Here is a 21,385-nt window from a genome sequence, read left to right on the forward strand (position 1 = left end):
GCTCAAGATGTCTGGCCAGTGTGGAAGGGTGGACCGAACACCCTTCTCCAGAGGCTCTCTAGAGCTCCCCCTGTTGGTGGCACGCGCAAACGATTCGCAACACCACGACGTTTACCTTTTTGTCTTGACACATAGTTGGCAAGTTCCATTTTTCAAGGAGCGTTTGGCATGCGATACGAAAACGCGGAGCCCTCGGTAGGCAACTAACGAGTCCGAGGGGTGTAATGTTCTGCGCTGTTAAAGTCTAGAATCCATTTCTCTACTGTAACCTGCTGCTCACCATGCAGCCCAATTGTGAATGGTAGATACACATCGAGCAGAATGTACTAAACACATGGTCGAGTACTCTTTGGTTTGTTCGGTAAAGTCACGTAGGTAAAAAATTCATAAATGAAAACAACTAAATTAAATCACGACGTTTCGGCCGCAACACAAGCGTCCTTCTTCAGGTGGGGACAACGTAGTGCTCGGAGCGTTGTGATTTAATTTAGTTGTTTTAATTTATTTAAAGTTTTTTACCTACGTGACTTTACCGAAAAAAACAAAGAGTATGAATCCTTGCAGTCACGACAGCTTCAAATCTAGAACATGATCGAGTCTCATTAATTTCCATTTTAAGACTTTTTTTGCATGTCGGAAGATACTGGAGTTCCAGATGGGGATAGACACTCGGCAGGCGCGCGTAGATGCGTTCAGAAAGCCCAATTGCTGTATTGCCATCTGTTCGGCAATCTTGCAGCCCAGCGTATTTGGCGGTTTTGTCAACTCTACGGGATCTGCCAGACCTTTCGAGGCGCTGGCGTTTAAACGTCGACGTACGACGATAACGACGGTGGCGAACGACCGTTGCCTCTGTCGCGTTTGTGTTCTCACCGCGCAGAAAACGGACACACGTGCGTAAAGGGAGGCTTCGAGGGCCACGAGGACACGGTGGGAGCCATCGCGAGACTCATCACGGAGAACCCCGGTGAGCTCCTTCGCCCCCTTCCCACCCGTCCGTCCGTCAAAACGTTGCCCGCTCTCGGCGCGACGTAGATAGGTTCAAAGAAAATAATGGCAACACAAGCGGTCGTCTTCCGACCGCTTCTGAGATCTGACTGGATGAAGGGAATCTAATGTATTTTGGTCATCTTCATCATGCAGCTAACTCTCATGCATGCCTTGGTTTGGTTACTCCATCTCCGCTCTAGTCGAACCCTTCGTGAGCATTCTGACCACTGTTCATTCTAGTCATGTGATGATAAATGTTGTTTTAGTGAGTTTATATGAACAACTTCATAACAATAACAGCTTCATTTTAAAAGAAATGTCAGAGTTTGTGGTTTACTAACCTTAAGGAGCCATTGGGAAGGCCATTCATCCAAATCGTGAGATAGTTAATTATGCTCAGTGACAGTTGTAAACGTTGCAGTTAGTTTATTTGAAATTGTGTAGTGAGTTCAACTGAGACAGACTCTTTGGAGGCAACACATTTATTAACACCAACACACGGGGTAACTGCCCCTTAACAGAATAACAACCTGTGGTGGTGACCACCAGGCTAACTACACTAGTTACAACGTAACTGCTACAACCGACCAGGACCACAGCTCGGGTCCAGGTCCATATGTTGGAGACTCTGTAGGACGTAGAACGCAGACGAAGGTTTCTTCAGGATGAACAACGGCAGCCGATCCCTCTGGGGGACCCGGCTTATATCCTCTTTGGCGTGGCCGGCTCCGCCCTTGGTCACGCCCACCTTCCAGAATCCTCGAGCAGGATCTCGACCCCGACCACGTGACCACGCCTAGCCCCCACTTGGGGCCCCTGTGTAGACTTAACCGGTCACGTGTCCTCTGGGGTCAACCAGAGTGCCACGGCCTTTAGTAACCCCATTTCCATTGCCGTCACTCCCACACCCTATCCTGTAGGGGCCGGTACTGCACGCCTAGCGTGGTGCCATCCAGCGCTATCGATCAGCGCTCACCGAGCCCCTCTAGGGCCGGTACTGCACCCACATCCTCGTGGTGTCCGCGATGTCGTTACACCGCACGCCGTGCCTCTCTAGGGCAGGTACTACACAGTGACATCGCGGGATGTCACTACATCTGTATTCATTAGGATAATTAGCCCTATCAAATTTGACATGGACAGGCAGCTTGCCGGCATAATGCTTCGTATGATTTTATAATCTCTTTCAAACCGCCTAAATATAGCACGACTACATTACTTTAGCTATAATTAATAGCACCTTACCAACGAAGGAGAGCATTGTGGCATAGTGCCACGCGCACTTCACCACGAACCTGGTGACGTGAGTTTCTTTCCCGGCCAAAGCCAGCGTGAGTGGCGAGCGATATCTGAACAGATCATGAACCCCTCTCTCCCACTATCCCTTTACCGAAACGCATTGGACTAGCGTGGTGAAGTATGGTCAAACAACCCCCACGACTGGCATGGCTTTCCTGGATAAATAGATAACATTACTATGATTTTGCTTATGGATTGGTGGACCTGCCTGTATCTTAGAGAGCATATTGTTGTTAGAAATTGGTAGCCATGCTTGAAATTGTTATTATATTCGAAAATGTCTTTGGGTACCCAACGTTTTTGGCCTGGTTCTTGTTGGGAACACAGAGACGAGGCAGGCAGGACATTTCGATGTGCGGTAGGAAACTTGAAAGCTTATCGGACAACGCTGGTGGAGTGCTCTGTCCACGTTTATTTCTGGTGTAAAGTCACATAGCATCTCGTCAGTTTCACACTTGTAAAACTGCACGCTTCGTGGTGTTGAAATGCCCAATTGTTTTCCAGTTGTGCTATCGGGTGTCATGTTCTTGAGATAAGGAAATGTCTGTTCAGGAACGATCGCAAGAGCAGTCCTTCAACGTCGTGTTTTAGAGAGAGATGCTTTCAAGTACCCTCTTAACCACCCTAAGGGCACAGCCCTTTGGCCGTGCTCCCTGCGATAGAGATGTCCGCTGGCCTGGCAATCAAACCAAAATGTTTGTATCCTTACATTCCTGTCAACTCCTTGTGCCTTCCTTATTACAGACCAATTCAGACCTTATTGGTCACCCCGTGCCCTTCTTAATCTCAATGTTCATCCTACAAAGTCCCATCACAAGGGAGAAACACAAACAAAGAAGACATATATATTTTTGCCTGTATTAAAACGGATGTATGCCGTATGGACCTGAAAATTATATTTTCCTGCACAAGAATACGGGTAAACCATATGGGTTGACAGGTATGTGGTCAGAGCTGGATAAATTTGGCAAAGGAAGTGCAGAACCGTATTTAATGGGTGTTTTTTAATATATTTATTAAGTTGTTTGTGACCATCAACCGGCCACACTTGAGAACCCGGTTTTTATACTCGGGTGGCTGAACACGGATTCCAGTGGAATGCTGTTTAACAAAAATCCATTGAGTCTGTCGGTGCTCAACATGTGCACTTTTCACCGTGCAGTCAAGTATGAATGTATTACTAGCTATTTAGCGATCCGAATTCAAAGTAAGATTATATTAAAAAAAAATTCAATTAATTTGAAAGTCTCTCTGTTTCCTTCGGTTTTTCTTTCTCCTCTGTCTCCTCGTATCTCTGTGTCTCCTTGTGTCTGTCCCTCACTCTCCATCCGACAGTGTCTCTCGTGCTTCCTCTGTCCGTGTCTCTCCATCTCCACCCGTCTCTTTGCGTCTTGCCTCTCTCTTTGGCTCTTGCCGTCTCCCTCCATCTCTCGGCTTTTTCGTCTTCATATCTCACCTCTTCTCTAAATATTGTTCATCAATATGCATTTGGACAAATTTTAATACTAAGTGAATATTCATTGCACCCCCCAAGATCATAAGTCTTTTCTTTATTCCTTGCAGCCAACGCCGAAGCCCTCAAGGAGATGCAAGCTGAGCAGTGTGAACCGGAAATGAGCCTTGAGAGGTACTCAACACTGCTCATTGAACACTGTCGAAGTCTTTATCAGACTCGTCTCTGTCGTTCAGCGACGCGTTCTCCGGCATGAGTACGCTCGGCGTTTTGCTTCGCCTGCTGGGAGCTTCTTGTTCTTCAGGAACTGAAGTCATTCATCTTCGTCGGGAATTGAACCGAATTCAGATTGGTTGATGAAGAAATTTCGGTCAGTCATTCACTTTATTTCAGGTAAGGCTCATCACGAACTGCAGTTAGTTCCGAGCACGTGGAGCGTAACATCGGTGATCGTGCTAAAATAATAACGCGGTGCGACCCGAACACACTTCGGAGAGCTGTACGGCACAACGGCAAAAACCTACGCAAGTTGTCTCTTTTCTTTTTCCTGTTGCACCATTCATCCAATCGACGACGGTGTCTCGTGTCAGCCCACGCCCGTTGCCAGAGTAACCGCATGCTTTCCCAGAGCTAGGGCTGAAGAATTTTCTCTCGTATCGTTTTGGGCAGTGTCCATTTCTGGCTGGGACTCGCCCACGAGATAAAGGAGTGCGTGAGTCCCCCCTGCCTTACGATTTGTTGTCTTTGTGCCTAAGCGGGGTGCGGAATTCGATCGATGAGCCCACAAAAGTAGTTTCTGTCTGTCCCAATGGGACTGTTCCCCTACCCTACAATCCACCCGCTCAACACAGAGAGCCGGGCAAGGTCACGTGACCTGATGTGTACGCGGCACGGCTAGCGGCACGAGACCGGAGCTGGCCGGAACTTGGGACAAAGTCTTAACCCAGGCCCGGGCTGAAGCTTTCCAGTACAAATTTGTTTTCGTGTCCTGAATTTGTTTCGTGTACCGTGGAATCCGTTGTGTCAATAGGAGTAAGTTTGCTTAAGCCGCACTGTCTTGGCTGGGCTTAATCATCGGTAAACAGAAGCCATCTCGAGACCAGTCCTTTAAGTGCTTCTTTGCTTGGTGTGGTTGCAAAGCGGGAGTACAGAAAGGGATTTTGCGTTCCATCTGTGCGGAGTTTAGAGTCTTATCCCCTACTAGAAGTGGGTCGCTGCCGCAAGCCAAAGATGGATCAATGGAATTGGCCAAATATTCCATTTCAGAACCCTTCTGAAAGGCTTTCCTGGATAAATAAAGAACATTATTATAATTTTGCTCATAGATTAGTGGATCTTATCCGTATCTTTGAGAGCGTATTATTGATGTTTTAAATTGGTAGCCATGCTTGAAACTCAGGGCTAAATGAAGTCACTTTGTCAACACACATGCAAGGTGAGCCTTTTATAGATACCCCATTCGTATCTATTGACCCTCTTAACTTCTTCTGCAAAGGCGATTGATAATTGTGAAAAGTGATGTCCCCACATTTTACAGAGGAGGGTGTTACAATATTTAATACGTTTATTGAGGTGGGAGGTGTGCAGAGACTTTGAAATAAATTGTTGTTTTCCCTACGATTTCTCCATATCACATGAGCGGGGTATCGGTAAGTGCCTCGCCGTTTTAATACAAATTGTGAACGAGCCAATGGCTCCCTAAAGTTAGTCAACGGCAAACTGACATTTATTCCCCAACGAGACTGTTATTGTTCTGAAGCTGTTATTATCGAACAGTTATTTCCCATTGCTCTCTGCCTATTTATATAAGCTCACTAAAAAAAACACATTCACCATCGCGTGACTGGAATAAACAGTGGTGCAGGGGGCAATCGGGTGGTGTCTTCATGAATCTTCCATTGAACTCGACAGTCGGTACAACACACAATGTGATCCACTCTGTGGTGGAAAATTTTCACACGCGCAGCAACCGGAGCAGCCCAAACATTCAATTGTTCTGCTCAGTCGTTTGATCTCGGTTGCAATGGGTCACAGCGAGGTTTCTCGGATGCAAAGAGTTTTCCCAGAGAGCTTTTGTTATTCAGACGCAGCTTCATTTTCACCAGCATGAGCCTCCATCATAGCAATGGGCTTGGCTCTGGGTGCCATCTCGTGACCTACACCCGGCATTGCTTCAACTCCTGCGTCGGTTTTCGCCGTTGTGCCGTGCTGTACAGCTCTCCGCTGCATTTTCGGGCCATTACCGCGTGTTGTTCAGCACGATGTCCGACGTTTCGCTCCGCGTGCTGGGAGCTACTTCAGCTGTGTATGTATGCGTGTTGAACTTCTTTCGCACCGGACGTAGCCTCACCGTGCTAATTGGAGGCCATGGGGGAAGGACAACAAGCTAAACACAAAAAAAGCAGGTCTAAATAAATTCGTTTTCAATTTAGATTTCAAAGTGCATAGCCCCAGCGGCTTCCTAATATTGGCAGGGAGAGCGTTCCAGACGGTCGCAGAAGCGCATCTGAAAGCGCGCGCGATGCAGCGGCCGTCTTTGTTCGACGGTTAGCCAAAAGCCGCTGGGAGGACGACCGGAGTTTGTGCGATGGTCTATGCACCTACTCGAGATCAGCAGGGGTTTGCGGTGGATTTGTGGATGATGGTTACCCCCGTGTCGTCAGTTTCCACAATGCCGTGATACCATAATCCATTTCTCTTCGAGCCCCGAGCTAATCCCATCGCTCAAACTCCGTGGTTATCCACTCGGGGGCGATCCCTCCCCAGGCTGCTGCTCGATTATCAGTCTCGTCCAACCTGCTGCCAACCCTTTTAGCGACGTGTTCTCTCTGAGCCCACGTATTTTTTTAACAGTCACTATGATTTCTGCGATGTGATCCATGTGTTACTCTTTTTGTTACACTTGTGCAATTTCTTGCATCTCTACACACTTTTTAGATAACTTTCAGACTTCCGTTTTCTTTCTTAAGTGTCCAGACCTCGAATTAGTTACAAATTGTAGTCATTGCATTTATAATGACTTAAAATCAAATTGTAATTTTCAGCTAAGAGTGCTGGCTTTACTCTCATTATAATCTACACCAGGTCTGTAGGTGTCCATTTATTTTCATCTATGCGTCAATCGCTGGAAATGTTGCACTGATTGAAAACTCTCCTCGTTAAGCAGATTGGTAAACGTTGCTTTTGGATATCGTCTCCTCGCCGAAGAGGCTGACAAGTGGAGCGATGGCGATGTATGTGTCACTGGAGCGTGAGGACGAACACAAATTAATTCCTGGTCATTATCGCACACAGGTTACGTTTTAATAATTGGCTCGTGTTTTTGCAGCGTTCACACGTGGGTATTAAACGCCGCGTGACATCGTTCACAAGGTGCGGCTCGTTGTGTGGCGATAATGTCACGGACCGGACCCAACAATCTTAAAATGACTCGCAACTAAATTTGTTTGGCAAATACTGACGCGGCACAAATCGGGACACGTTTACGCAGCTTTTACGAGCAACACTTTCTCACATTGTGTTTATATTACTTTTTTTTTACCAGGTAAGGGCCACTGAGCTATGTAGCTCATTTTCAGATGCATACTGGCCCCAAATCATAGCTCAACGAAGTGGCTTGTCACATGGTAATTCATTGTGAAGCCAAATACTCTAAACGCATGTTTCTAAATGTGGTGGGGAAAACCGGAGGACCCGGAGAAAATTCCACGCGACCATGGGGAGAACATGCAAACTCCAAATATACAGCCATTCGGGTCAGGATCGAACCCATGGCCTCCTGCATACCAAGCGAGGTAGTTAACATCTCGCCGCTGTGGCGCCCAAATATATAGCAAGATTACACAGCTTAGGTGCAACATATCATTTACAATGGGATCTACATTTCCATTGTGCGGCAATTATATTGTGGTATATTTTTGTGTTATTAATTTAACAAAAATCTTAAATTATGCAGGAGCTTTGTTTCATTTGAGTTTTGGGTTAGGAAGTGGCTAAGTGGTAGAGCGAGCCATTATTGGAAGGTCGTGAGTTAAAATACTAGTTCAGGGGTTGACACAGCCCATCATCCCTGGGGGGTTTATACAATGAATCCCACTTGGTGGGGAAGTCAACACAAAGGGGCGAGGAATTTCGCAAAACAGATCACCGACCACTTCCTCAATGCCGATTTTAACAGGGAATCGTTCTGACTTCCTTTCAATCACGTGTTTGAATCACAGTCGCTGCGCCCTCTGCTGGCCGTACATGATAATCGTGGTCTTGTACTAAAGTGCATTTCCTGTCGATGTCCAGTACACGAAGAGAAATGGTGCATTGAGTCACTGGAGCATGTGCGTGAGAATTAATTGTGTACCACTGATTTTACATTACAACTGAAGGTTGTCCTAGAATTTTTTTTATTTATAATCCACAAAATATGGTTGAAAAAAGTGCCTTTTGTGGTTGTAAGCAGTTTAAGTGTGTGACATGGGAATTAGCAAGTGCATTGTAAAGCCACCTGTGTGGGAGGTGATCAAATTATGCGGATTGTAGAGTGTTTAAATAAGGCTTGTGTGGGTTTTCTTAAAAATACAAATAAATATTGTGGGTTGTCAAGTTTTTTTATTTTGCTTCGTGACATCCCCTCAACTAAAGGAGGTTGTTGCTTGTAGGGGGGGTTTAGGTAGAATGTCAGCACAGCTACCATGTTCTAAGGGGCCCGAGTAATCGACCGTAAAAAAGTAGTCCATTACAATGATTCCTCAAATAACTTGACTCTTATTAGCTAATTGCCCCAACTTTAACGACGATGATGATGATTATGATGGTGGTGGTTCCCTTCACCCTGATTCCCACGCAGCCCCACGTCTCCGGACCAGACGGTGTTGAGCCTGGACGACTCGCACGCCATGCACAAGCACAGCCACACGATCCACGGGGTCTCATCCAACTCGGGCTGCGCTCGCTGCACCAAGGAGTGGCAGGAGGCAGCCGGCAAGGCGCGCAGCCAGAGCCGTAACAAAGGCGGCGCACGGCCGCTGCGGCCTGGTGAGAAGACGGTGCTGGCCGTGGGAAGGTGGGTGCCGAGTCTTTACATCACGCCGTGTGTCTGTGCGTCTTTGCTATTTGTTTGTTTGCCGATGTCGGCGTCCACGTCAATCCCGTCACCGATAACGTAGACTCCCTTATAGAAGGGTTCTTTTGTTTATCGCTGACGCTTTCGTGACCAATATTATCCATAATGAAGGGGGGGTTTTTTGGGTTCGATCGCACCAGACGTGGCCCATGAAGGCCCCTTAGAGTGCCCCGTTGAGCTATGGCCCACCTAAGGTTATGGCCCACCACGATTAGTGAGATGAAGGTGAGCTGAACGAGAGAGATGAGAGACCTAGAGACAAGAGGTAGAGACCGGCGGTCACATGTCCACGGGTTAACATCTGTACACGTGGCGTATGACGTCTGACACACAAACTGTGTTACGTGACCTCCTGGAAAATGTAGCTGAATAAACACCCCGCCCTTTAGCATCAGCTGCCAATGCAGAGAAGGCTACTCAACATATAACTCCCTTCTGGTGCCAGAGTTAAACCTGGTCACTTGACTACCCGCGGCGCTTAATTTACTTCTCTGCACTAGCCGTGTAAAAGCAGCAGGGCGACGCTCGGTATGTTCCTGCGTTGTTTTGTTTGTTTTCTTTGAATAGTTTTTATGACATATGCCATTTTAATCCTTTTTATATTAAATAAAAAAAGTTATCAACGTCTTTCTTTTACGAATACACTTCTGTAGCCTGCTTAGGAACGTGGTTTGTCGTGCATTCCTGCTGGTAAACATTAAAAACCGATGCCTCACGGATTCTTGAGAAAAATTCAGGTCTCTGCCCGGCCACCCAGACCTCCCTAAATGAGACAGAGCTTGGTCACCTGTAAGGAATGAGGGCGACTCTGCCTGCTAAAGGTGACTGGGTGTGGTGCTAACGCCACCCAGATAATATGCTTGCAAAGGCAATATCTCATTATTACTCCAGAAAGCCTCCACCACTCAAGCAACAACAACAACAAAAACACTTTGATTGGCTGAAGTATATTTTGTGCGTTATTTTTATTTAATCATGGATTATTGCAGATTTTCTCGGACCATATTTTAAAACACAACAAGGTGAACTGTCTGAAAATATACAAATTAATCTTCTTGTCACGTAGAATGGAAATAATAAAAATATTTTATTATTTCCATTCTACGTGACTTTACCGAAAGAACCAAGAAGATGAATCCCTGCAGTCACGAAAGCTTTAAATCGAAATTTATACAAATTAAATCAATAAAAAGATGCACTTTGTAATTATACGAATAATGCACGGTCCTTTATTTATCCACTTCAGGATAAAGGTTTTCCCAAGCCATATTGGTAATGGGGAAATCTTTACCATACTTCACCACGCTCGTCAGCGTGGGTTGGTCACGGGGAGAGCCCAGGACCTGGTTGAGATATTACTCGCTGTTAATGTTAGCCACGGCTGGGAATTGAACTGAGCTCGCTTGGTTCGTAGGACAACGCGCTGAAACTAACGACGGTGCCAATAAAACAACTTGTGCAACGTGCACTTTGTGTCCACTAACAGTATGATAAATAACTTATTCCAGTCCAACTTAATTTGTTTTTAGTCAGATTTGCGTCGAGTAAACTCACCGTTGTCCGTAACACAGTCGTGTCTGTTTAACTGCCACGACTAGGCTTGGTGTACGGTACTGTGATTCATTCTTTATTCTTCACCTGAAGACGGCTGCTTGCGTTGTGGCCGAAACGTCGTGAGAATTATTTTATTATGTTTTATTTTTATTATTTTATTACTTCCCTTCTACGTGACTTTACCGAAAGAACCAAGAAGATCATTCTTTATTGTACAGTATTGTCCTGACCGTTCTCGACTCGGATAGGATAGAATCCAGTATGTGTAGCTTATTTCAATGTCAAATCTATTCAATGTCTCCTAAAGGCAATTTTTGACTTAATATGAACGACACATCCATTTTCGTCCTGTCCGTAAACAGGATACATTGATTACAGGATACATTGTTTCCAAATAACGTGAATTTAAAAAAATGGAACTTATTTGCATGTAAAATAGTGAATCAGAAGTCTGGCATCAGATACAATTTTGTAAAAAAAAAAACAATATGATCAAATCTCTCAAATGTATTCGCTTTGTACTTTCATACTGCGTTGGCATTGGTGCACTAGCACAAATAACAAAGCTTAAACACATTCGTCAATAGCGCTGCTCTAAAGAGGGAGACATATATAGCGGTGACGTTTTGGGTATTGGCCCTTCTTCATAGCAGAAAAGGGCCGTTGCCCAAAATGTCGCCTGTTGTGTAATTCTTTTTGTTTATAGTGGGATTAATCATACTTTTTTGTTATTTGTGAGTTTTTCCTCAAATGTAAAAAACGCATAACAAAATTTCAGCCGGTTGCTATGCCCGTTGCCGCTATTATCCGATGTTTCCTTTTTATTATCGAACAACTTGGGTCATCTTTTGTCTCTCTCCTGCAGGTTCCGCGTAATGAAAATCCCGGAGCGGGACCGAAAGCAAGGGATGTCGGATCAGCGAGCCAGCGTCATGGACAACAGCACGGCGGAAGTGGAGGCCAAGCCCCTGTCACCGACACGCATCAAGTGGAAGAAGTCGTGGTCGCCAGGCAAAGACGACACGATATCTGACTCAAAGGCCTGAACAGACGTATACGGACTATAATACTTAATTCTCCTCGTCTACGACTAATAGCTACAATAATATTGATCACAGTAATAAGCAAAATGCACGCTCTGTATTACTTTACAATGGCTATTTTTCAATTTCCTGAGCAGCGTGGTTCTCAGTTGTGAAAGAACACGTTCAAATTCCAGCCAGGGTGAACCCAGCTCCATCACTAATGTCATCATCATCATTACGACCACCGTCATCATCAACGTCCTTGTTATTGCCTCTCCATGGTTGTTAGAAACAAAACCTCCACCTAATGAGACTGCACCACTTGTTGTGAAGTCAACCCGTGGCCGTCCTGTGGAAAGACTGGTCCCTGTCAATGAAACGTGAAATTTCCACCACCACAGGCTCAAGACCGCCAGCTATCATGGATAATGAACCACCCCATACACGGGAATTCTTTGATGGGCTGGCATGACCACAACAAAGTGGCGTGTTGTTGTAGTCGCATTATAATTATTACTTGCCTTGACTGTTGATATGAAAAGCAGATTGAAGATTATGCACGTTTTTTTTGGGTTGTAAAGTGGAACAGGAGGAGAAAGATCCAGAAAATGGTGGCCAAATGTTATAACATTTTCACCCCATTGTCTTTCCGCCCCCGCTCCCCCAATTTTATAACTATTCTATCGGAGCTACGTCTTGAGACGAATAATCAATTTGGATTTCTCTCAGAGCAGTGCAGACCTTGCTGTTAAGAGGATCGCCCACTCAAGCAGATACGAAAGAACTACCTCTTAAATCCATTTAAGTGACCTATGATCTACAAATTAGGGGGTTTCACTTTTGCCACCCACACTTGCCACCAGAGAGCAATGATCGTCGCATGATAGTCAAATCGATCAAATTAAGTGCAAGGCCAAATTATTTTGCGTGACAATTTTTTGTTGTGCACTCATTAGTGGACTGGGCATGAGAAACATTGATGAATTTACACTTGAGAAACCCGATTTATTCAACGGCCTGGATTCGAACCGAGGAAATTAACTGCGCCCAGCACCAGGGCTCTGGCCTTTTGAGCCACCACCTCTGCCACCTCATTGCCTTTCACACACGGCAGAAACAGGAGGGCCATCATAGTCGTAGAAACTTTCTAGAGGATGAGTTGAGCGCGAGTGGGCTACGTCCTTGACGTGTCGTCGTTAGCGTTGGCTCGTTCTGCCACTTTATTCCGTAAAATTCCACGCAGTTACGCCATTGCTTTGTGTTGCTCGTTTTAAGCCTAGTCAGGTGCCAAATTCCCTTGACCAGCTATGTACAGCTCTGTATCATATAGAGTTTTGTTTTGCTTTAATATGCAGCTTTGAATTTGTATTCTGTAGATTTGCAACTCACACACTGTATAGTGCTCATTTTAAAAGTGGTAAGTTGACATGACACCGTGTTTGTTTGAAATAATTTTTTGTTAAGTACATGAATTAGTGTTTTTCTTTCTATTTAGCTTTCTTAGTGTCAATACTTAAGAGCAAAAAAAATATTTCCTAAGAAAACGGACAGAAAATCCAAATAACTTTATGTGTTGATGCAAAATTGTTTAAATATGGTAATCATATACATTTATGCATGAATTTCGGGTTTTTTTCCCTTCTCTATAATCTATTTGCTCGTACAGGGCTGCTTGCTGTCATTACACGTGAATGGCTGTGGATCCTACATTCCCTTGTGGGTCTGACTCCTTAGACCGTATAGAGTGACATTTTATTAAGTTGTATAAGTGGCCTCAATGCTTTGTTCTCGAGCTCTGTAAGTGAGCTCAACCATGTCAACATCCACGCCTACATCGCATCTGTAGTCTCCTGTTTTCTGGCAGCGGTGATATGTCTGGTTAAGATTTGTAGTTGCAGTCTTGAACGTGTTGATGAAAATCGTGACAAAAAGCGAAAATGTGAAATTCATGTTACACTTCCATTCAGCAGAATTATTTTGATGTATTTATTGCATGAGGATAATGCCATTCGGCAAAAACAAATCACCACTCGAACCTTCGTGCACATGATTATATGAAAATAGATGTATGGCAATAAACAAAAGCATTGCATTTTAATTGTCTTAAGAGCTTACGAAGCACAATATTAAAAACTAAATTATTGTCTATAAAATGACACCATTTTCATTCAAAAGTCACAATGTGGCATATAGGGTATCGAGTTTCTAAAGCCAATGTTTTTTTGTTATAATGAACTTGATGGGGAATTGATTATAATTTCTGTTGTACTTGTAATGAAACCGTCCATGTGATGGCATCGCACCGTGTTTTATTATTGCTGTCCTGAAATATGCACTGGCATCGTTCTTAACCCTGTTACTATGACGTTCCGACTGGATTGCCTGTCGCTTAGGGGTCAAATCAAGGCGTTTCCACGTACGTTGGATTCTTGGCTGCAATTTTTTACAAGGTGGACCAGACAGATTGAAGCCAATCAATGACAATCGAATGCTTGTCCTCGCAAACTGAATTTCCACCTTCACGTTATAACGGATTTATTTTCGATGAAACGGCTAACGTACCATTGGCTTCAGACCATTTATTTTTTCACAACGCTGGTAGTTGCTTCTGGTTCGGTGTATTTTCGTCGCTGAAATTACAGCACCGTATAAATTCCAGGCCTTGCGCCACCGCTGTTTTGAGTGTTTTGGCCGTAGGAGCCGAAATTACGAAGACAATCTTGAAACCAAATCCATTTAGATGAAACCCGCTTTATACGTCGCAATTAAGCTCACTTATTAAGTCATGCTTAACAACAGTGCTGCGGCTTTTGGGTCTTAAAATCTCAGTTGCGTCTGTGTGGGTGCAAGAATTATCCATGCCGAGGGAGTCGCCCTTCTAGGCACAGGACTGCGGCAGTCACTGCTGGTGAAAAGCTCTCGAGAGCTCCTCTTGAGGGTGTCTTGGGCCACTCTTTCGCGCTGGTCAATACATCCACAGCCTGCTGATCGAATAACTGTAGGAGTGTGCCCCCATTCATACTGTCGGGTGTACAGAGGCGGGCGGATTAAAAAAAACTGCCCGTAGGTTCATCATACCATGATTAACAAGGTCACAAATGGCAGTGCTGCAATGTTCTGTATCAATCAACTTTCTGACGTTTCCTTCCACAGTAAATACTTAACCTTTTCTCTTATTTTGACAAACATACTTACCATTTAGGTGTGTATATACATTTGCCCGTCATGGATTAAACACTTTACATGTGTGTGTTGGAGCAAGACTGTTCTGTGTTTGTGGGGTTTATCGAGTCATATACTGTATATGTTTTGCACCATGTTAAGTCGGGGTGCAACGAATCATCGCCCCACCTTCGAAACTCGAGATTTGATTCATAAATCCATTTTTTGTATCCAATGCGTTGAATGTAGCGGCCTTTTAGTGACTGCAAGGGGTCACGTCGTCAAATCCATTCTGGACACTTTCTCAAAAACAGCGATTCTAGACGGGTCGATGCATGCATCGTTGAGTTTACAATTCGATATTAATCGATGAAATTGACACAAAGTTGCACACCCGTAACGCTTAAAGAACAAGTCATTGGATACGTCGCTCAGTATACTGCATCGCACACTACAGCATCGTATCTTCACGGCCTCCAACGTTGAATGTGGAATATCTCTGACGAGTGGCTGTGATACGTGTTAACCTAAATGCACTACCGTAATTTCTTTGCCTACTTTTTCTATTGACATGGCGGTAATCGCTAACGTAGTCACATCTGTTTCCCACTATTCTCACCTGTACCCGCACCCTCTTTCAGCTGGCTGTCATTTTTTTATTTGTTTTTTTTTTACAATTGTATATTTTCTGCAGTGTAATACTTTAATTGAACGTTACCCTGTTTGGATGATGGCGGGATGATTGATTTAGAATTATTGTGCTTCCATTTCGACGTGTATAGTGTACTGCTTCACAGGTACCCCTCGATTTACGAAAGGATGCGTTCTTAAAAAAAAAAAACGTGTTAAAACGTAAATTTCGTAAATAAAAATGTTTTTTCCCATTAATTGAATACGAAAAATTAAGAATGGGTTTCGGACAGTCGTTATAATTCTGCTCCTAATATAAAAACTATACACGTCACTTTTCACAATACTAAAATTATGATAAATATGAATACGATTGATTTTAAGCTTTCGTGACTGCAGGAATCCATACTCTTTGGTTCTTTCGGTAAAGTGACGTAGGTATAAAATAAATCACGACGTTTCGGACGCAACACAAGCGTTCACTTTTTCAGGGCACTCGCTAAAACATCTGCATGTTGGAATGAATGTCAAATTTCTTTAACGCAAAATTGCTTAAACCGGACGTTTGTAATTCCGAGGGATACCTGCACTAAATATTGGTGCTATGAGGCTGGCCACTACCAATCACAGATTCTGTGGGAGGATGGGGGATGAGGGTTACACTTTCCCAACAGTTCTCTGGCACCGAGTTCACTATTTAAATAATTAACCCGTAAAAACAAAGTTTTTCACTATAAATCCTTTATATGCGAATAGGCACACGTTTATTGTTGTTTGCTTTCGATTGGTTTACATTACATTCCATGACAGGAGGACCTTGCTGTGTTTTCAATTTCTTACAAAGAGCAAGAAAATAAATTACAGTACGTGTTCAATGGGCCACAACCCAGCCCACATTGGTCTTTGAAACGGGCGGCTAGAGTCCTCTCGTCCTCTGGCTTGAGATGGCTGCCACCTATGGGTCAGATGATTGCCTGCCACCATTAAGCAATTGGTAATTAAATATAAAAAAAAAATTCCTAAAATGTAGAAAATTTTGGAAAAAATTTTTTCACGAAAATAAATTGTCACGCACAACGAGTCTGTGCAAAATGTCAGCTCGATTGGATCACGGGAAGTGGGTTAAAAAACGACCGAAAGATTTGCACGGTCGTAAGCACGCAAGCAAGCAAGTGAACTTAATATAAAGGATTTTTTTTTAAAAAGGCAACTCAATTAAAACTCACTTCTCCGCACAACCCACTGCGCTTGAAGGCATTTTTCCATCGGGCACACGCGACTGCTGCTCCAATTGCCGACGACCGATAGATGGCTTGCTTTTGCAAACTCAGCATATGGATTTATTTTTAGGTAGTTGAGCAGTGTGTTGCGTGTGTGCTGAATTGTCAACTTTGTCAGACACCGCCGAATGCACACCGAGCACAAATAAGTCTGGGACGTCACACGGAAGAGTCGTTAACGATCCCATTGCACAGGGTTCGAGCGTAAATTTTGGGACCAGTTTAATTGGTCCGACTAATACACGAGTGCCGTTTTATAAAGAATGACAAGAGACGTGATGATTCCATTGCTCTGATGATGTCTATATTATACGGTCATAGCTATTTTTTTGAAGTAAACTGTGGTTCCAATTTTTTTATTTCCCGAACATTTATTCACTTTCAGAAAGAAAAAAACGTTTTACGTCTCGATTCTTGCAGTCCGTGTTCATTATTTTAATGACGGGTTGAAATAATGTGCAGTATTTCATTGCATGCCTTTTATTTTTCAATCTTCAACACGCATGCAAATGTAATAATATTTCGTGGCCATATAGAGTACTCTACACACCCGACGTGGAATATAAGCATTTATTTGTACTGAAATTCAATAAAACAAAATTGTACAAATGTCTTTTTTAATGCACAAGTTTGCCCGGTGAAAATGTATACTGAATATTTACCACTCCGATGTATTCGCCAGCTTTTTGTGCGGACAACATTGAATACAATTATTATTCGCAACCATGATCCACTTACGCATTATTTTAATACTCAAACATTTGATGGGGCTTTCTTTAAACTGCATGATGCTCATTAAGGGTACATTCCCGAATCGCTGCAAACACATCCCCTGTGTGTGTGTGTGCGCTTGGCTCACCATTTGCATTGCTAAACAAACGTCGACGCCGATTCATCTGTGACGCTCCCCTGCTCGGTGGTTGTAACGTGGTGGTTGTAACGTGGTGCATGGGTGGAGGTGGCAGTAGACTCAAGGAGGAATCTGATGAGCTATGAAGCGCTTTTTTTCCACATTCCCAGTAAGGGCGGGTCAGCAATCTACAACAACAAACAATAAAACGCTAAGAGTGCAATTTCAAGAAAAAGATAAGCAAGTTACGAAATATAAAGTATACCGTATAGCTCCGATATTTCAACACAATGGAAGTTTGAGCAAGGCAGTAAAACTTGGCCAAGGCAGTCTTTACTGTGGCGACAAGGAAGCGCCATGTCAATCACATTTCTGCGGGTAGCCACGTTTGCCTCTCGTTACAGAGGGGTCATGGTTCGAGGGCCAGAAGCCACCCTGATTAATACCGTGGGAGTATTAGCCGTAATAATTCGCGTCCTATGCTTCACAGTTGAACATTTAAAAATATCCTCATCACGTTATTCGAAAAAAGGGTAGGCAGTGTGTGATGGCATCACGGTCCAAATTTGGTTTAAGAAAAAAACAAATAGCGTATTCGGGAAGGCGTACAGTACAAGCAAGATTGGGCTGGGTGGTGATGGTGTATGCCTCTAAGCCAGCACTGGAGGCAGTAGCAGCGAGGCTTGGTGGGTCACACAAATGTTGTGCAACTCCCTTGTCGTCGAGGTGCACTAGCTCGCCAGGAGAGGGATGTCCAGCAAGTGGACGAATTGGCATCTGTGTTTACATTTGCACGGGGACAGAGTGCTGCCCGCTCGCATGCGTGTGGTTTTCTCTGGGCGCTTCCGAGTTTCCTTCCACTCATTCATTATTCCGAAAACATTTCAAGTAAAAAGCCCCAAATGCAGGACCCTCCTGCAAAAGGCGTCCTACGACTCGGCATGGCTTTCCTGGATAAATAAGTAAAATATAAATGTTCATGATAAACGTTATAGGGTTAGATCACGTTATTTATAAATGTGTCGTAACCCTCCACCACCCGGCACTTTTTTGCTGATTGGCCGTGTCGGGTGGTGGAAGGTTACGACACATTTATACTTACGCGATCTAACCCAAAAACTTTATTATGACTAATATTGGTCGCGAAAGCCTACGTGTTAAAACGCAGAATACGTTTGGAACAGGTACCACAGCAACGAGTAAACCAGTGACCAGGCGAATGGAGTATGGACATACAAGTTTTATTCTCTCTGTTAACCATGGATACTTCTACAAATTAGGCAACCTCCCAATCACATTTGAACGTCGTCCCATTAATAATACATCTGTGAAAGTAATTATTGACACGTTTAGAACATAGGACATGCGGGATCACTTTCCCAGTGCAGATGAAGAAATGTCAGATCGTCTGAGTACGTCCAACACTGGGGTATTTTTCGAGCATTTCTCCCAAGAAAGGCGGACATTATTTATATTAGGACGTTATACAGTCCTAATGGTTGACATACTACGCCCAAGTAAAAAAGCCACTACGATCATACTAATGATTGTCCACATCTTCAAAGCGTTTAAAATGTATGTTCAACATCGTTGAACGGCCCTTATGGAGATCGAGTTATCAGGGAATTTCTGCCTCTGTATTTAAGTAGAGAATCTGACATCAGAAAGAATAGGCAATGTAAAATAAAACTGTCAATTTAAGTCACTGGTTTTCATTTACTACTTAATGAGATTTGCTTAAGAAATACATTTATCTTTAGAAGCTAATCAAATAATTCACCTTCATTTTGTCCAAATCAATAGATTTGAAAAATCATTACAATTTAGGGCATATCCAATAATAAAGATAAATGTTTGGTGCTATGTACATTTCATTCCAGCACGTGAAATATTAAAAGAAACAATATAATTAAATTGGATTTTTTTTCTTGCCTAAGTTAACTCAGCTGTAAATGCATATCTGGGGCGTGTTTGTAGTGCTGGGATAGGAGAGAGGGTGCTGAACTTGGCAGCTGGCGCAATCCTTCTCGAATTCTGGCCTCAATCCCAAAAAAACGGCTGTCAAGATAGCATTCGTGCCCACCCTTCTTTATATAAATAACCTTCTAGCTGATTAGGAGTTGACGAATGGCTATTTTATTACATCTGGGTTCAGCATTACAATTCATGAGCTCATGCCTCAGAGCCTCAAGGTCACAAGCAGTGTCCGATGATGGCCTTGATATCTTATTTGACGGTTGGAGGGACAGTATGTTTTAAATTGTGGTGCCACTGCAAGTGGCGGTGTCCGGCCAATGTCTCAACTTTTCTGAGGTGGGGCAAGGGGAGTTACGAGTAGAAAACTGGAACAATTGCACGTCCACTAATACAGTTTGGATTTGTTTAACCCAGGGGTCGACAACCTGCGGCTTCGGAGCCTTATGCAGCGGCTCTTTCAGGAACTGCTTCGTGACAGTTATTATGAAGGATCTACCGTCTCGTATCCACCACACAGTGCATTGCGGCCCTTGAAATGTTGAGGTTTTACCTTTTTACCGAATTCTAAAAATATTGTTAATCTTGTTTTGGTTTCCGACCCCCTGGCGTAGCCTCTAAATGCGAGGGCATCTGTACAGAAACAGTGGCCGTATTTATTTTGTAGCGTGAGGCAGTCAGTCATGGGCAGAGGAAAAGATAAAGACTTGAGCTTTGGACAGGAGTATTTTTAATCATGATTATGTTTACATTTCTTTACCCAGGAGAGAATCACTGACACTTTTTTTTCAGCGGGGGTCCTGCCACGTTTTCGCAGTAGGGGGTGGTGTCGTTACGTTCAATCCAAATCGAGTAACTTGCGGATAATTATTTAGCATTGGGATGTTTGACCAATACCATTACGATATTGTGTTTAATTATAGCTGGGCCAAAGGCAGTTACGCACTATTCCATACCTGTCAACCCATACGGTTTACCCGTATTCTTGTCCAGGGACATTGAGTTTTCAGGTCTATACGGCGTACAGCTGTTTAAATCCGGGCAAATTTGTGTCTATTTGTTTGTGATGGGACTTTGTAGGATGAACGTTGAGATGTCTAAGGGCACGGGGTGACCAATAAAGTCTGCATTGCTCTGTAGTAAGGTAGGCACTGATAAGGGGTTGACTGGTTTGATATACTATAATGTTGGCTGCGGGCTTTGATAGCCTTGGTTCTTGGATGAAAAATTAGATGTAGGCAAGGACGAATCAATGGGTTATAGTGAATACGGCGAGTGCGACCTGGACATTGATCCAGGGGTTTGAGTACAGGGCTGTTTTTGGGGTGACGTGGCAGAGACCTTTTGGATCATCACATGGGAGTTTGGAGATGAGGGATTTGGCGAGGTTGCGTCGGAACGGAGTTTGAATAGCCGAGTCGAGATGATTCCCCGGCTAAAACCAAGAAATATATAAAGCTCACGTGACCAGTTCAACAGGTTCATTGCGCAATAGTACACGTCATACTCTTTACTTGCCCCAGGCTACTTTTCTGAAGGAAAGAAAAAAACATCTTAAAGGGCTTGGTAATCCCCGAGAAAGAACTAAGGAATTCCACTTTTAAGAACACCTGTTGACACGCGGTGCGTTTTGGTACGAATGGACCGGGTCTTGTTTGACCTCTGATGACTTCCCAATGTGAAACATTTGCTCTGTGAGTCACTTCCAACTATTGAATAAAACACGGATTGGACGCTACGTGTCGAGCAGGAAGGTAGCTGGGTTAATAAGCGAGTGGCAAGTTGGTCTACAGGAAAAATTATTAAGGAAATGCAGATACTGTACTGTGTGTAATACGTATTCCATACGATAACGTGCATCTCACATTTTATGATAGAATCAGTTGCAGATAAACCTTGTGGATGGTGTTCGGGGGGGGGTTAAAAAAGACCCCCGCCTTAATTATTGACATCACCAAAACGTATTTACAAAAAATCCCAAACAAACTCATTGCGCAAAACTGCGTCCAGTAGTTTATACCGATTGCGTTTGCCAATGCGGTAACATCTGGT

The 21,385-nt window shown here is 43.8% G+C and overlaps 1 protein-coding gene across 10 annotated transcripts in view; it reads left to right on the forward strand.

Annotated features, from left to right (window-relative positions):
- The window catches only part of LOC144724060 (RELT-like protein 1), a 52,130-nt gene extending 35,012 nt beyond the window's left edge, over positions 1–17,118 (forward strand). For all 10 annotated transcript variants that reach the window (XM_078602908.1, XM_078602903.1, XM_078602907.1 and 7 more), the window contains 4 exons: positions 881–967; positions 3,853–3,916; positions 8,583–8,798; positions 11,278–17,118. In XM_078602908.1, coding sequence (XP_078459034.1) covers positions 881–967; positions 3,853–3,916; positions 8,583–8,798; positions 11,278–11,458 — 548 coding nt within the window. In that variant the 3' untranslated portion in view covers positions 11,459–17,118. The remainder of the gene's footprint in view (positions 1–880; positions 968–3,852; positions 3,917–8,582; positions 8,799–11,277) is intronic.
- The last annotated feature ends 4,267 nt before the right edge of the window (positions 17,119–21,385 follow it).

This window comes from Lampetra planeri, chromosome 19, assembly GCF_965212315.1.
Source record: "Lampetra planeri chromosome 19, kcLamPlan1.2.h2, whole genome shotgun sequence".
In the NCBI taxonomy this organism is placed as follows: Eukaryota; Metazoa; Chordata; class Hyperoartia; order Petromyzontiformes; family Petromyzontidae; genus Lampetra; species Lampetra planeri.